Source organism: Loxodonta africana, chromosome 18, assembly GCF_030014295.1.
Source record: "Loxodonta africana isolate mLoxAfr1 chromosome 18, mLoxAfr1.hap2, whole genome shotgun sequence".
Classification (NCBI taxonomy): Eukaryota; Metazoa; Chordata; class Mammalia; order Proboscidea; family Elephantidae; genus Loxodonta; species Loxodonta africana.
Window position 1 is genome coordinate 10,657,724 of NC_087359.1, and position 17,941 is coordinate 10,675,664.

The following is a 17,941-nucleotide window of genomic DNA, read 5'->3' on the forward strand; positions in this document are numbered from 1 at the left end:
GGAGAAGAGGGGATGAGAACTGTGGGAACCCTGAAAACTTGGCCCAAGCTCACCAGCCGGAATCGCGTTTTGAATTTCCCAATAAAAAACACAACACCCCTATAGCTCATGGTTTCAAGTTTCATTTTAGACCCAAAAGTCACAGAGCCAATCGCGCTGGGAGAGGGTGAGTGCAGATAAGAAAGCCTCTCAAAACTGGTTCTGAAGCCCTGCTTGAAGGGCCAGAACAAAGGGACCTTTCAGCTCAATCTGACTTCCTCTCAGCGTGCATGCGCAGCCCGGGGCGGGGGGGGGGGGGGGGGGGAACCCCATTCCCTTACATTCCTGGGGAGAGGCGTGGGGGAGGATCCCTGGGAACAGTAGCAGCACAAAAGCTGCCCACGGGCCATACACGCCCAGAAACTTGCTGGCGGCCACCCTGCAGAGCCTCCCAGACACCTTCTGCCCCAGGCCCAGGCTAGGTACTGCCATTCCCGCCAGCCAGACACATGGGGTGGTTCTCCTCAGAAACTGGCACTGCCATCCTCCAAAACAAACAAATTTGCTCTGGCTTCCTAAAAATTCAAATACAGGTGCACATCCATTAACGTCCAAGTTACGTTCTACGAAACAGGACGTTGTGCGTACACCATGTTATGATATAGAGGCAGTCCCCATACAATCCGTAGTTAAATCCCATGAAGCCTAATATATTAAAACCTTATGGGTGCCCACTGGACAAAACCCGAGAGCGGAATTCACTGGATACAGGAGACCCGCCTGACAAGTGGAATGGCTGAGCTGGGCAGGGGCCGTGGCGGCAGCTGCATCAGGACTTTGTCCAGGTCTGGGTGCAGGGTAGGGGGGAGGCACACGGCAGGCATGGAGAAGTGGCCACAGGAACAGAGTGTGTGGGTGCCAGGAGTGCAGCTGGTGGTGACAGCCCTATTGATGATGTATAGTGCCACTGCCCGGAGCCGGGAGCCCACCAGCACCCCAGGCCCAGCTCGCACTGCCAGCAGCCGCGGCAGGAGCTTTGGAGCAGCAGCAGGCACTACAAATTTAAGAAATGGCATTCTGTATCTCAGCCTTCATGTTTCAAGCAAAGCCCTCCATTAGCTCATCAATGGGAAATAAGTTTCCCACAACAAAACTCCCCCTTCTCCTCAGACACGCTGGCCCTGCCTCCCCAGGACGCCACACTGAAATCCTTCACTCCCTGTGATTAAAACACCTGCAAGATAGAAGCCACAGTGCTCAGGCTTGGAAGGAGGTAGACACCAAGCTCCCATGCACAAACTGGCGGGTCCCCCAGGCTACCAAGGAAGGACAGGTACCTGTGGGGGGGTAGGGGGGCCCATGGGGTGAAAGGACCCGGGATACTCAGGAGCGGAACTGGCTGTGGGCGCCTATGGGGGGTCCAGAGGTTAGGAGGTACTTGCAAAAGATGGGGAAGGGGGCGGCCAGAGGTGTCTGCAGAGGGACAGGAGGCTGGAGGCACCTGAGAGGAGGGCAGGGGTCAGCGGTGCCCGAGGAGGGCAGGGGAGCGGGGGCACCTGCAGGAGGGAGCAGGGGGCCAGGGGTACCCATGGAAGGGGATAAGGAGGGGGCCGGGGGTGCCCACAAAGGGGCAGGGGGAGGAAGCGCCTTTGGCGGGGGGCGGGGGCACTTGGGGCCAGGGGTGCTGGAGGTCACCACTCAAGAAGACAAGGGCTCCAGGCCAAGGCTGGCAGCTCTGAGCAGTGAGCATCAGGGTATGGAGCCCTACATCACCCAAAACACTTGCTAGAGCACCCCAAAAAGTCTGGGAGGGTCTGGGCCCACCCAGGACATGGCCTCCCTTGTCTACAGCCAAGACCTCAGTGGGAGTTAAGCAGGCGGTGAAGGCTGGTGGCAGGGCTCAGCCCAGGAGGAGGCACCCCAAGGGAACTGGGACTCTCCGGAAAGGACAAGGACCAGGAGGAAGGAAAAGTGGGAACAACAGAGTCCAGGGGAAATGGGCACTGAGGTGCTGAGCAGGGGAAGGAGGAGGCAGCCACCCTGGCCATCTCAACCAGACCTCTGGTAACCTGAGAGGACAGCACCAAGTGCCCTGGGCCTTCCCTCAAGAAGGAATCCCGCCAGGATGCCCTACAGGTCAGGAAAATCTGGGAACACACTTTCAATGGGAAGAGGAGAGAAGGTGTGAGTCTACAGATGGGAGGAAGAGGCCTCGGAGGGGCACCCAGTGCAAGGGAGAGGGGGGAAGGGTGCAAGGGTGGCCCAGGGCCCTGTGGGCTGCTGCTGGGGGGCAGTGGGGTACTCTAGGCTGTGGGTCCTAAGGCCCAGGCTGCGTCCTTTGAGTGCACACTCTGATAGCACTGCGGGCACAGGGGCAGAACAGCAACGGGGCTTGCCTGAATTAAGTAGAGGAGCAAAGCAAGGGGGCTGGGCCGCGCCCTCTGCAGCACTTTGCCCCCCACTATGGCCAGCGCAGCGTGTGGGGGCAGGGTGGCACCTGCCATGGAGCTCTGATACCCAACCCCATAGAGCCCATCACCCCAACACCCAGGTGCTCAGAGGCCCCACACTGCCAGAGCCCCACTGTCAGCCCCTGCCAAGGCTGGGCACATGGGTCCAGCAGTGGGTCCCCCCCATTGCCATCAGCATCTGGCAAGGAGGCCTCATTCTACCCATGAAACACATCTGGAATCTGCTCTAGTGCCACAGGCTGTGTGACCTTAGCCATATTACTTACCCTCTCTGTGTTTTCTGGTCCTCTGTCAAACGGCCGATACCAACGCCTACTTCAAAGAGTTGTAATAATTAAATGAACAGGCACGTGTAACGCACTCAGCTCAGTGCCTCAAATGATAAACATTCAATAAATGCCCCCACGGCCACCAACCACTATCTCCAAAGATGTATTACCTTTGTGGTTAAAACCCAAGTCACAGACTTCTGGGTCATGTGGGGGACTGAATCCCACCAAAACTCACAGAAAGGGGATTTCTTTTCTTTTTAAACATAAGCTCTAGGGGCAGAGCATAAGCTCAGGCCAGAGTCACAGACATGTGGGGGATGAGGCTCAAGGGCACGAGGCTTGTCCCAAGCGAGAGGCCCTGCTGACTCTGGAAGTGGAGTTGGAGGACAAGCCTCAAAAGAGGAGCACTGTTGAAAGCTACCAAAGAACGAGTCCCCAAAGCCCCTCTTTCACTGTCCCTGCGGTCAACGGCCCCGCCCCTCTGCAGCAGGTCAGTCCTGGAGGATGAGGTAGGAGGGCAGGGTTCACACCAAAGATAGAGAAACAGAGGCTATGCAGGCAGTACACTCCCCCCCGTCCCAAAACACAATCATTAAAATCCTCAGAGACATCAAAGACGTTATCGAAACCACTAAAGAATAAGGTACCAAGAACAAGGCACTCGGGAAACAAATCTTAGGCACCCAGAGTAATAACACCAGAAATGAAATGCTGAACAGATGGAACGGAAGATAAAGTTTAGGAAACTAGGAATGTTGAGGGTAAAGAGAAGCACCTACAAGTGGAAAAAACTGCAAATAAAGAATCAGAACTCAACGGGTACAACAACAGACACATGGACCAATGGAACAGAATTGAGAATCCAGACATAAACCCATCCACATATGAGCAGCTGATATTTGACAAAGGCCCAAAGTCAGTTCAATGGGGAAAAGACAGTCTCTTTAACAAATGGTGCTGGCTTAACTGAACATCCACCTGCAAAAAAATAAAACAAGACCTATATCTCACACCATGCACAAAAACTAACTTAAAATGGATCAAAGACCTAAATATAAAATCTAAAATGCTAAAGATCATGGAAGAAAAAATAGGGACAATGCTAAGAATCCCAGTACATGGAATAAAGAGGATACAAAACATTACTAACAATATGCAAACACCAGAAGAGAAATGAAATAACTGGGAGCTCCTAAAAATCAAACACCTATGCTCATACAAAGACTTCACCAAAAGAGTAAAAAGGTTACCTACAGACTGGGAAAAAGTTTTTAGCTATGACATTTCCAATCAGCATCTGATCTCTAAAATCTACATGATACTGCAAAAACTCAACTACAAAAAGACAAACAACCCAATTAAAAAATGAGCAAAGGATATGAACAGGCACTTCACTAAAGAAGACACTCAGGTAGCTAACAGATACATGAGGAAATGCTCAAGATCATCATCCATTAGAGAAATGCAGATCAAAACTACAATAAGATTCCATCTCACTCCAACGAGGCTGGCATTAATCCAAAAAACCCAAAATAATAAATGTTGGAGAGGTTGTGGAGAGACTGGAACACTTATACACTGCTGGTGGGAACGTAAAATGGTACAACCTCTTTGGAAATCGATATGGCATTTCCTTAAAAAGCTAGAAATAGAACTACCATACGATCCAGCAATCCCACTTCTTGGAATATATCCTAGAGAAATAAGAGCCTTTACGTGAACAGACATATGCACACCCATGTTCACTGCAGCATTGTTTACAATAGCAAAAAGATAGAAGCAACTAAGGTGCCCGTCAACGGACAAATGGATAAATAAATTATGGTATATTCACACAACAGAATACTACACATCGATAAAGAACAACGATGAATCCGTGAAAAATTTCATAACATGGAGGAATCTGGAAGGCATTATGCTGAGTGAAATTAGTCAGCTGCAAAAGGACAAATATTGTATGAGACCACTATTATAAGAACTTGAGAAATAGTTTAAACAGAGAAGAAAATATTCTTTGATGGTTATGAGAGGGGGAGGGAGGGTAGGAGAGAGGTATTCACTAATTAGATAGTAGATAAGAACGACTTTAGGTGAAGGGAAAGACAACACACAATATAGGAGAGGTCAGCACAACTGGACTAAACCAAAAGCAAAGAAGTTTCCTGAATAAACTGAATGCTTCGAAGGCCAGCGTAGAAGGGGCGGGGGTTTGGGGACCATGGTTTCAGGGGACATCTAGGAAAACTGGCATAATAAAAGCTATTAAGAAAGCATCCTGCATCCCGCTTTGGAGAATGGCGTCTGGGGTCTTAAACGCTAGCAAGCAGTCACCTAAGATACATCAACTGGTCTCAACCCACCTGGAGCAAAGGAAAATGAAGAACACCAAAGACACAAGGTAATTACGAGCCCAAGACACAGAAAGGGCCACATAAACCAGAGGCTACATCAGCCTGAGACCAGAAGAACTAGGAAGTGCCCAGCTACAACCGATGACTGCCCTGACAGGGAACACAACAGAAAACCCCTGAGTGAGCAGGAGAGCAGTGGGATACAGACATGGAATTCTCGTAAAATAAAACAGACTTAATGGTCTGACTGAAACTAGAAGGATCCCAGAGGTCATGGTCCCCAGACCTTCTGTTTAGCCCAAGACAGGAACCATTCCCAAAGCCAACTCTTCAGACAGGGATTGGACTGGATTACAAGATAGAAAATGATACTGGTGAGGAGTGAGCTTCCTGGATCAAGTAGACACATGAGACTATGTGTCTGGAGGGGAGATGAGAAGGCAGAGGGAGTCAGAAGCTGGCTGAATGGACACGAAAATATAGGGTGGAGAGGACTGCGCTGGTTCATTAGTGGGAGAGCAACTAGGAGTATATAGGAAGGTGTATATAAATTTTTGTATGAGAGACTGACTTGATTTGTAAACTTTCACTTAAAGCACATTAAAAATTAAAAAAAAAAAAAAAAGAATCAGGACTCAGCATTCATATAAAACTCTAGAACAGGTCAACTCATCTTCAGTCTGAGGTGGGAAAAGTCAGGAAGGGGCCTAAGAGAATGTTCTGGGTCAGCACATGTCCTAGGTCATGGGGTTTGGATCAAGCAGGGGACTGCAATTGTCAGACTCGTTACATGGTACTCTTAAGATCTGAGCCTTTGTTGAATGTAAATTTTACCTTCAATGTAAAAAAATAACTGTTAACAAAAATTGAACTCCAGTTAATAACATTCCTGCTGAAGTGTCTGGGGGTAAAGGGTAGTGATATCTGCAACTTCCTTGGAAATGCAACAAAGCAGATAAGAAAGACTGATGGCTAAAGTGAACGAAACAGGAATAGCAACACAGTCCATACAGCAAACACAGGAAAATACTAACTGTAGAACCCAGGTGGTCGGTGTATGAGCACGCATTCACTGTATAATTCTTACAACTTTTCTGTGTGTTTGAAATTTTTCATATTAAAATGTTGGGAGGAAAGAATTGGGAGTCAGAATGGCCACCAATCTTTTCAACAGCAGGCTGGAAGCTAGATGCAAGCATCGAACTTCTGAAGGTAAAAGATTTCTGGACTAGAAATCTATACTCAGCCAAACTATTTACCATCAGGTAGATGGGGTAGAATAAAGGCATTTTCAATCATTTAGACTTGTGTCTCTGGCACTCTCAGGAACCTACGAAAGGGATGTGTTCCATATCACATTAAAGGGGTAGCCTGAGAGAGAAGACGACACAGATCCAGGAAGCAGGGCTCCCAATATAGTTAAGAGATAGAAACACTTCCCAAGACAATGGGGAAGGCGAGTGTGGGGGTAGAAGGAACACAGAGCTAACTTTCACTTTCCATAAAGGGAAGTCAACAGAGAACACCTGAAGTGGGGGTGGGGCAGCGGGAATCAGAACTAGAAGAGATTGGTATTATTTGCAGTCAAGGAGGTACATACCAAAAACTCAGCTACAAAAAGATAACAGCGCTGGCTTCTTAGCAGAGGGAATGGAAATGGGGGGAAGGGGCACCTGACCCTCTCCCCATTGAGGGGTGAAATCCAAGTAAGCTTCCATTTTGGTCTCTCAGAGTTCTGAGCAACCTCTAAGGCCGACTACCCTCCTGGAGAGACCTCTGAAGTGAGACTAAATGACGATGGGCCAGCTGCACCCACCAAGGCATGAGGCCTATGAGTACAGCCATGCCCGACCCTCCAGACCAGCACAACTGCCAGCTTAGCACCACGGAGTGGCCTGTCAACACTCATGGAATGGAAGAATCGCCCGGCTGAGCCCTGCCCAAATTCCTGACCCACAACATCATCAGATAGAACAGTCGTTGTTTTAAGCCTTTTGCGGCAGTTTTTAACATGGCAGCAAGGGGCTGCTGTGTTTGTAACAAGGCTTACAGAACTAGCTTTGACTAAATCTTAAAGGATGTATAACTTTGACAAAACTAAAATTTTTTAAAAAATTAGGTCTAAAGGAAAAGGCAAGTGAAACCATAAGCCTCATATGAGAAAACAAACCACTTTGGCCCGGCAGGCCTGTCCCCGAGCCACAGTGCCAGGGCCACTGTTAGGCAGCTCTGACATGCAGACAGAGGCTCACACAAGCTCATATCCTCTCCCCTCCCTGTCCCCAAACCCACACCACAGTCCAACCCCACGAAAAACAAGGTGAGCGTCACAGAGCAAAAGGGCAAGCAGTTTGGAGCGGGGCGGCGGGGCGGCGGGGGGCAGGGCTTGAACTAGCAGGTTCAAAAATTAAGTGTCTCAGTTATTTTTAAAAAGCGGGGGGAGACAGTGTGAGGTCGGGAAGAACCAATTTCCCATGGCTGCTGCCGCACGGCCGCAGGCTGGTGGCTGTTCAGGGCATGCTTTGGCAGGTTCCTGCACGTAGCTGGGAAGAGTTCCATCCACCTGGCTCTCGCGGCAGTGGTGGGCAAGGGTGGACAGCGTAAGAGGGAGAAGGCCCCGCAGTGGCTTCCTGCTGGAAAGCCAGCAGTCCTGGCTGCTCTGGGGCACACACGGGGAATAATCAGCCTAGGAATTTACCTGCAGCTACATACACATGCCCCAATGTCTAGAGCTTCATACAGATGTCTTTATTACACCCTCAAATACCAACCCGAGCACAACCTACACAGTGTGAATTCATGTTCTGCATGAACACACCTAGCCCCCTGGAGCCTCCACGCTGTGGACAGCACTGAGACGGTAGCCAGGAGCCGAGCACTTTGCTCCCGGCGTGGAGAGCAGGCTGAGGTAATGCTGAGCTGGAGCAGCACCCTGGTGCAAACACACGAACCCTAGCTGCGGGCAGGAATAATATCAGGTGCATCTCTACGCCCCGAGGGCTCAACTCCTACACTTAAATCCCTCCCACTGGAAGAGCCGGCTCCAGTTTCACCTGCAGTCAGTGAGAACAGGTACTACCTCTCCCTGGGCACTGTCAGCACGGCTGCCACAACCATCAGGCCTCCTGCGCTTCCCCAGGCTGGTAAGTACTTCTGCTTCTAAGTTTTCTCTGAAAACGACTGTCAGGTGTATCGCTAAGGGTCTGGTGGCGGGCACCTGCCAGGTGTCTGCTCTGTTCTCTTTGTAAGGATTACTCAGAACCCAGCAGGTGCACTGGTGGGAGGGAAGCCACTATTAGGGAGTTTTATTTATTCTAAGAACGTGAAAAAGTTTACTTAGAAATCAAGTCCTCATTTCTTCCTTAAAAGTCATAAAGTTTCAACCTTAAGACAAATTTAGATTATTGCTTACCTTAAAAATAAACTACAATAAATTTCAACATAAAAGAAGGCTCATAGATAGATATATATGATTAAGACAGTAGCTACTGGTTTTAATTTCCAGTTTCTTTAATTTTAAAAACTTGGTTAAAGTTTAAAGTAAGTACTATTTTGGCATAAGTTTAGGAAAACAAAACTTAACCAAAGAAGATCTTTCTGTATACAAAAGACTTTTTTTTTTTTTTTTTCCTTTTCTGAAGTTGCTCTTATCTATGGAACAATTGCTGATCAAATTTATTGGCCAAATCTGACCAAAGTCAGACTTCGTTTAGGTAAAACGTGTCTGCGTTTGTTGTAGTAGTTTTATTTTGCATTAACAAAGTCCTTCCAGAGCATCAGGCTGGTTCTTTCAAGGACCAAGGAAGCAGGTACGCTGAGCTCATCAGCACTGGTTCACGCCATGGAGAACCTCAACGCCCCGTGCACCTGGGGTTGAGGGCCCCGATCGTAACGTGTGGTCTCCTGGAGAAATTAAGGAGACCCACTGGATGTTTTTCTGGATCTGTTCCTCCAAATTGTGTTCCAGAAGACTTGTATTTTTTCCTTAGGTGATGGCTGTCCTGAAGTTTATCCCTCATTTAAAGAACCGAAAGTCTGAGAGGGAGTGGCGGTTAATCACTGGAAAAGCTCAATTGGAATAAAACTCACAAATCTTGTTCTTGCAACACCCGGTGGGTAGGCGACAGTGGCGTGTCCTTGAGTTATGTAATCACGCCACATCACAATATTTTAATTATAGCATGCCCTTCACAGCACTCTGCCCGGTGAGGCTCCCTGCCAGACAGCTGGACACCTCCAAGGGTGTTGCAGAATTGTTGCAGCTCACAGGTGACATAGGGCAGCAGAGTCGCCCAGCCCGTCACAGCCGTGGCCTATAAAGTTAAGCTATAATTACCTCATTGTGCCCTATCGAGATTCTTTAAAAAAAAAAAAAAAAAAAAAAAACTCCTCTCAAAGTTCAAGCTCCTTAGGAACTTTTTAAGCCTGCCAGCCACTCACTATTACCCTAAGGACTGGCAACTACATTAATTGTCCACACTTAGGAGCTATCCAGAGTTGCTGCATCGGCAGTTTAGTGCTTTACACACAAGATAAACAAAGCCTATGGCCAACCGAAACCATGTGCTGCAGATCCTGTGGGTAGTTATGCAAAGAGGGCCCTGGGCTGGCCAAGCCCACACAGGACAGCCCACCACAGCTCTCCTCGCAGGTAAAGTCGGCCAGGGGTGTTTACCACATGTGAGAAGTCGGATGTGGCAGGGCTGCCTGGTGGACACCCACACCGGGCTGGGTCACGTTCACGCCACTCCGTGGCTTTAAGGGCACCCGTCATGCATTGGGCTGTTTCGTTTGGGCTGTGCCTTCATTTTCTAACCACCAAGACTGGCTCTGAGGGGAGACCATATGAGAGCAGGGAGCAGCACTGCCTGCTGCCCTGGGGCTGGGCATACAGGGATGGGCACTACCCAGTGCCCCAAGGCTGGGCATATGGGGACGTGCAGAGGCAGAAACAGGCCCCCAACTGGGGTAGGGGGAGGATGGAAACCATTCCGTCACAGACACCTCCTTCCAGGATTACGCTAGCTCCAGGTTTAAAACACGCTAACACTGCAGTTTCCCAAAGGGACATGAATAATTAAAGGAGCCTGCTTCACTGGCATCTCGGCCCTGCTCCTCACCCGTAACTAAAATCTGCATGACCAGGAAAAGGACCTGTGGAAACACCCCTCTTAGAACCTTGGGAAAAACTTCACCCCGGATGCAAATTCAAACTTACGATAAACAGTTAAAGCTCTGGATTATCGTTTTGGCAACAATATCCTTTTTTCAGAATATTTACCCCCAGCAGCTGCAGGAAAGGACAAAGTTGAACAGGTCTAAACCAACCAGGCAGAGACCAAGGTCCCTCGGGACAGACCGGCCCTCGGCCAGGGTCACTGCATAAATCTCACAGAAGCTCACAAAAGCATCCCTCACCCACTTCTCTCTTATACCACTCCCCTTCTGTGACTGCATGAGCTACACCCAGCTCACGCGGGTCCCAGGTAGCCGTGCCCTCTTTGGATGAGCCGGCAAGCCTGATCGGTCCCTTAATCCAACATCCTGACCACTGGTGCGCTGTCACTACACAGGCTGTCCTCTGAACACCGAGCCTGGAACGCTCTCCCCGCCAGGAACGCTCTCCCCGCCAGGACACTGCCACCAGGGAGCCACCAGTACGTTCTCCTTAAAGTACGTTTACTGCTCTTGTGAGTCAACTGGCCAGAGAGCAAGAGGAGGACAGTTCTGACCAAAACTCTATAGACGCAGCAATGTTTGGTTTAAAGAGCACATGTTAACATAAACACAATTATTCTTTCTGGCAGCACTGTGACAATTTACATAGAGCTTGCCTCCTGTAAAACCTTTGCGAAAAAATTAACAAATTTAAGTTTGTTTTGCCTGAAAGTATCAGCAACACAAATACCACTACTTCCAAAATGAACACTGTAATTTCCTCACGCCTGTAGGAAAATTGCTTGATAATTTGTGCTCCTGGGTTTTGGGAGCCGGCGGGGAGCTTATTCCTTTCACGCTTGGTATCGTAAATTCTGGATTCACAATTGATAAATGTTTTGCAACTGTCATCATTTTGATCACGACGTTTCCAGCCAGTGGTGAAATCATCAGCTTTCAGATCTCTGCCATGACAGAGCCTATACAATCATGGGAACCTGACTCAAAGAGGTTCTCACGCCCGCAGAGCCGGTGCGGAACGGGGCATGCCGGCACACGCCCGCACCTTACCCAGCCAGCAAGCACTTGGGGAGAACACACCAGCTGCCCGCTTCCCCAAGTGAGGTGAGGGGCATGCTCTCATCTCTGGGGCACACCTGCCCACCCCCCAGCCCAGGGCCGAGCACATAAACAATTATCTCATGTTTCTGCTTTTAACAAGAGGAAATGAGAAAGACACCGCTATTAGGACATGGGTGATGTGCTGGCTCTGACATGCGCCTTGGAGCTCTTCAGGCTGTGCTGGGAGAAGAGGCGCTGGACCCCAGGCAGGAAAGCCAGGCAGGGGCACAGCGGGGAGGCAGCAGGACACGGTCTAATTACTAGGTCAAGAGCCAGGCCACTGTTGACACTCCTCGGTGGGTGGCGCTGGGCAGGCCCGGGCTCCTGCCCGGCACCCTGTAGATCAGACCAGCGTCTGACAGACAACAGGGCAGCAGAGACCTTATTTCTGTCCAAATCGCAGGCTTTCCTCTCACTCTTACACAGAAACTCTCACAGAGCCGTAAGGCCCCAGGCAAGGGCAAGGCCTCTCTCCACCCAAATGACTTCTCAGTAAATGACTGGGTCTTAGGGAGAGCTGGGCCATAAAACAAGATGCCAACAGAGGCAGTCTGGGGAGGGAGGATGTTGTTCTTTGCGTTTTTAAGAAATATGAACGAACAAGTAGAGAAACCAGTTTGCTTAGAATAAAAATCAGATAGCTTTCTCGCACTGTGAAGAATCAAAAATAAAAATTAAAACTCCCACCCCCCGGTGCCCCTCCTCCTTTCAGCCAGTCCTCACCTCTAGCAGGTGCACACGGGATGGTGGGGAGAGGCATTCAGAGTGGCTACCTCTTTGTGAAAACAAGTCTCTAAAACTCCTCACACATATTTCTCCTTTGTAAAACGCTGCTTTCCAGTTAAGATTTTTTAACCACTCCTGTGTTCAGAAGGGAGACATGGTGGCACAGTGGTCAAGAGATGGGGCTGCTAACCAAAAGGTCAGCAGTTCAAACGCACCAGCCGCTCCTTGGAAACTGTATGGGGCAGTTCTACTGTCCCATGGTGTCGCTGTGAGTCAGAATCTACTCAACAGCATTGAGTTTTTTTGGTGTTTAGAAGAGGAGTCCCTGAGTGGCGCAAATGGTTGAGCGCTCTTCTGGTAGCCAAAAGATTGGTGGTTCAAACCCACCCAGAGGTGCCTCAGAAGAAAGGGCTGGCGACCTGCTTCCTAAAGGTCACAGTGCAGGAAATCCTAAGGAGCAGCTCATCCACACACACGGGGCACCACGGGTCGGAACGGACTCCACAGCGACGAACACCACAACCAACAAATGTTCCGAAGGCTGCGTTTACATCTAAAAGGTCACAAGTCGCATTATTTAAAGCAAAATTGTAGTTGAACAGTTTTCTTCAATTATTTCCATTTAATCTTTAAGATGCTGAAAAATATTTGAAAGCTAAAGATACTTTTTTTTTAATTTTTTAAGCCAAGTACACCACTTGACCCCCATCCCCCGTCGCCTGCCGCCCACACCTCTCTTGACGCAGCTGCTCCCAGAACAGGCGGTCTGGCTCAGGGGACACCCTCCAGGACTCCGGTCCCTTTGTTCCCTGGACAAATTGAGAGCCCAGGAGTGCAGCAAGGTCTTGAAGGAACCGGGAGTGAGCAGAGGGAGGAGGCAGCATCTGTGGGGAGGTATCCAAAAAGGAAAGGCCAGCCCAGCTTGTGGACCCCCCAGAGCCGAGGCTCCTGGCGAGCGGGGGCAGCCCCCACTGGCCACCAGGTCTCTGCCTGCCACAGGCCCCCTTCCTTAGAGTTAAAAGCAGTAACAGCTTTCTATCTCAGCCTAACCATTTCTAAAACAGGTCCTGCTTGCTCTGGCTTACCCTCTCCAATCCCAGTCCACAGCACACCCATCCCCTTGGTCAGGAGCACAGAGCCAGCCCATTAACCTGCTTTTTAGCACTAGGGAAGAGTAAGAACACAGCAGAGTGCACCCAGGGCACCGCAGCTCACGCAGACGGTACTTAAACACGCTGCGTCAACACCACACGGCATCTGCATCTGCTGAAGGAGCCGGCTGCTGGTCCTGTTTGTTTCCACGGAGACTCTGGGATGGCGTTTCTCCATTCTCATTTGCAGAATGCACCAGCTATGGCACAGCTCAGGCAGGAGAGTCAAGAGCACTAAACCGCATGCTACGCTCTCCTTTCACTGTGAGCATGTCTTCTCAGTAGGACATGTGCACGTGTTTGTGCATCTGTTCACTGGCATCCTCACAGTCCAGTCAGAAAGAGCCACCTTCCTGCACACCATTTCCCTGTCACCTCCCTGTGGCGCAGCAAGCTGGAACACACACAGACACAGGACCCCGGGGTGGGCAGTTCCAGGGACACGGAGAAGCGGATTGGAGCCGGGGTCCTGGTGCTGGCAGGGAGGGGCTCATAGCCTGCCTGGAACCTGCAGCCTCAGATCACTGCACATAAAAAAATAGGTTCCCGAAATTCCAAGCACGGCAGGCTCCTAAAACAAACACCGACACCCAACACCACTGCTGGCCAAGGCCATTCCTCAGGTCAGACCCGAGCGCACACAGTGCTGGGGGCTGACACCACATAGCAGGGCATTCTGAGTCCACCTGGCCCCCGCACACCTTGGGGAACAGCAGGGGGAGGGGCATGTTTTCTGCATCTCAGTGAACTCACTTCAGTTCCCCAGTGACATATGCAAAGAATCTCCGGCTGTCAGCACAGGGCTCCAAGCACTAACAATCCTGACACTAACAGTCTGCTCCTCTATTGCAGCTCCCGACACCAGTGTCCTCATCAGGCCCTCAGGAGGTAGGCTGGCTCTAATGGAGGAGCTCTGAAAGGGCAGGAAAAAAACGGCACGCGCTTCTTTAAAGAAACATCCTTACGCCCGACTGTCAGGCAGTGGGGGTGCCACAGGGAAGAAGGGCATCTGAAGCAGGACAGGAAAATGAGTCTCCTCAAGGAGCGGAAGCCCAAGAAGCCGCACTACATCCCCAGGCCTCCAGGGAAGCCCTTCAAGTACAAGTGCTTCCAGTGCCCCTTCACCTGCAACGAGAAGTCGCACTTGTTCAACCACATGAAGTACGGCCTCTGCAAGAACTCCATCACTCTGGTGTCAGAGCAGGACCGCATGCCCAAATGCTCCAAGTCCTCCTCTGCAGACCCGAAGCAAACAAGCCCAGCAGATGCCACAGCCAAGCCAGCGTCCTCCAGGACAGCCACAAATGGACTCCCAAACTTTGACCCCAAGCTTCAGCAGGGCTTTGCCAAGGAAGACGTCAAGGAAAACCTGGAGCTGCACACACATCCACCCCACAAGCCACCAGCACAGAAGCCGGCTCTGCATAAGGACACAGCACCGCAGAGCCCGGGTGACGACGCTGGCACCCAGCCTGTCCTGGAGAGCATCGGCCGGCCATCTGCCTTCGTTCCCATCGGAGAGCACAGACTGAAGGGGCCTGAGCACACCGAGGTCCCGGAGATGCTGGCGCTGCCGAGCCCTGCCGCCAAAGCCACCTCCTTCCACACCAAGTCTGCGTTCCACGCGCCCAGCTACCCCTGGAAGGCAGGCTCGCCCTTCCTCCCGCCCGAGTTCCCACACAAAATACCATCCGCAAAGGGCTTCGGTGCCATCTCCTCCTACATGCAGCCCCCCCTCCCGGAGTACCACCCACACTTCTACACGGAGCATGGGCTGGCCACCATCTACTCCCCTTACCTGTTGCCTGGCACCCCACCTGAGGGCGACAACCCCCTGCTATCAGTCTATGGGGCCCAGGACCAGAGACACTTCCTTCCGCACCCTGGGCCAGTGCCCAAGCACCTGAACACACCTCCATCAACATACGAACACTACAGGTTCTTCCAGCAGTACCCCACGGGTCTGCCCCTCCCCTACGGGTTTTTCAGGCCAGAGTCACCTTTCTCCTCCTATGGACTCAAGCTCCCACACATGGCTGGAATTGCGCGAGACCACGGTGCCCACCTGCTGGAGGAGACCACCCTGGTCTACTCCACCCTGAGTCCATCCAAGTTAACCCCCCTGAGTTCCCACAAGAAGCACCCAGAGTTTGGTAAGGAAAGCCCAAGTCCCCCAGCCAAGGACACCCCCAAAGATGGGCAGAGGGAAACAGAGGGGGCCAAGATGAGCCCCCGGGCGGGCAGCGCGGCCACCGGCTCCCCAGGAAGGCCAAGCCCCACCAACTTCACGCAGACAACGCACACGTGCGAGGGCCTGCGCGACCTCTCGAGTAAGCTGGCACCCAGCCCCCTGGGGAGGCTGCACCCACTCGAGCAGACCCTCACGGCCTTCAAGCCTGTGAAGAAGTCCACAGGCTGCCCAAGTCCACAGACGCTGGCGCACGGGGCTGAATCTCCAGGAAGGTAAGGAAATCCCATTTGCAAAACCCCAGTCACATCTTGTGCTAACAGTTGTGCTCACATTTACTGGCGGGCTTTAGACAGTAGCTCTAAAATGGTTTCTAGGCCAGGTCTCTAGTAAACCTTCTCCTTGCCTCTTCCAGCCTTGAGACAGCGAACGAAGACACCCCTTCTCAGACAGGGGGCACCTCTAACAGAGCTGAGGCCGTGCCTCCTGGCCTACAGGATGGCTCCGGAGTAGTCCCACTGAACCTTTCCAAGAAGCCAGAGACAAAGCCAGCACCGGCAGCTCACGGACACGTGTACGGAGACACGGCCCTCACAGACACGCAGGACTTCCCCGAGCTGCAGGATATGCCTCTCAACCTCTCTGTGAAGGATTCATGCAACACCCTGCTGCCGAGACCACCCTTCCACAGCCCTCCACAAGAGGCAGAGCCTGCTGCCGCTCACAAGATGGCCACAAACAGCCCCCAAGAGGGGCTGCCGGACAGCAAGAGGAGCCCAGATGGCCCAGCAGGGGTGCCGTCAGCGGCACCCCCAAGAGGGAGGGCCTTGGACAAGTGTGCAGTCGACAGCAGTGACGAGCAGAAGCAAACGGCTGCGGTGGCCCTCTGCCAGCTCGCTGCCTACAGCCCAGGGAAGACCAGAGTGGACAGTGAGAAGCACAGTGCCCAGGGGCCCCCTGCTAAGCAGGATGCACCCATGCTCAGCACCAGGGAGAGCCAGGACGTCCAGAGCAGTGCACTCAAGCCCAAAGCACAAAAGAGGACAGGCCAGAAGGACTCAGGGAAGTCCCAGCCAGGAGCAAAGAAAGCCAAGCCCAACGACACAGCCAGAGTGCTCACGCTGAGGAGAAGGACCCGGTACCTCAATGCCTGAACACCATGGCACCGCCAGATCTCATACCTCCACCCTCACCTAGATTCCATCATCTTCTCAAAAAAGCTGCCATGTAACTTGGCTTTCGTAAACATTAAATCAGAAAACCAAACCCAGCGCCATAGAGCCAATTCTGGCTCACGGTCACCCCATGTGTACAGAATAAAACTGCCTGTAGGGTTTTCTTGGCTGTGATCTTTACAGAAACAGATCGCCACGCCTTTCTTCTGAGGCTCCGCTGCAAGGATTCAAACTGCCGACCTTTAGATTAGTAGTCAAGCGCGAACAGCTCGCATGAGTGTTTAAAGGTGCTTCTACACACGTCTGTGAATACATCAAATGACTCATCTGCTCTGAGGCCGAGGAGTTAAAATGTCTGCTTTCATTTTTGTAAAATGTCAAATGAGATACACAGGCTCAAAGGGCCACTCTTTGTGTACACCATCTCGTAGGAGATCCTCTACAAACACTTTTCTTATAAATATTTTAGCACCAGAACAAACTGTTCTAACTGCTTTTCGACACAATCTAGCTGTGTGTTTTGGGGTAAATAACAATTAATGAAAAAAATGCCAGGGAAATTCTTAGGAATCAGCATAAGTCTGGATGTAAAAGTGCTATGATTTACGTAACTGGAAACAATTCACAAATATCGAGAGGATATTTATACTAATAATTTATTTCCATTAGGGAAAATGTATGACTGGTGATGGTATTATTAACGTACCCTGTTTGCTTTTAATATTACAGTGAATTTTCTGACTTTTTCAGCCTCATTTCCCACTGCTTAAAATGATGTATATATTGCTAATTTCCAATAAACTCATGTGAACTCTAAGGATACATAAAACGAAGACAAATATGAATGCTGCATCATCCTTCAGGGTCTCTTGTCACATTGCTGCTGTTGGGTGCCACCTCAATAAAGAAGAGCTTACAGCTGAGGAAGCAATAAAAACACACTGAAAGAGAAATGTGTGTGAGAGAGAGATTTGGGGGGTGAAGTGTACATGTGTCTGGGGGGAGGTGGTGTGCTATAAGCAGCAGACAGATAAGGTGTGTGAGTGTGAGGTGTGTGTCTCTGTGTGTCTCTGTATCTGGCGGGGAGTGTGCTATCCTATAAAGCAGAGTCACAGGTCAGAGTTCCCCAAGGTCCTGAAGCTCAGAAAGCTCTGAAGACTGACTCCGAGCCAGAACTTCCTCAGCCTACAGCTTGCGGAAGGGTGGTCAGTGGCCTGTCACTTCCTGTTTTCCCCATCCCTGGTCCCTTCTTCATCTCTGGTCCCTTCCCCATCCCTGCCCCTATCCCTATCCCCGACCCTGTCCCCATCCCTATCCCCGACCCTGTCCCCATCCCTATCCCCGACCCT

At 50.9% G+C, this 17,941-nt stretch overlaps 2 protein-coding genes across 4 annotated transcripts in view; one reads left to right on the top strand and one right to left on the bottom strand.

Annotated features, from left to right (window-relative positions):
* The window catches only part of TBCD (tubulin folding cofactor D), a 175,074-nt gene that overhangs the window by 101,501 nt on the left and 55,632 nt on the right, over positions 1-17,941 (bottom strand). The window lies entirely within an intron of this gene.
* Positions 9,472-17,865, top strand: ZNF750 (zinc finger protein 750). The gene is made up of 2 exons (XM_010597033.3): positions 9,472-15,692; positions 15,833-17,865. Exons 1-2 carry the CDS (start codon positions 14,257-14,259, stop codon positions 16,569-16,571), a joined length of 2,175 nt encoding a protein of 724 aa, XP_010595335.1. The 5' UTR covers positions 9,472-14,256; the 3' UTR covers positions 16,572-17,865.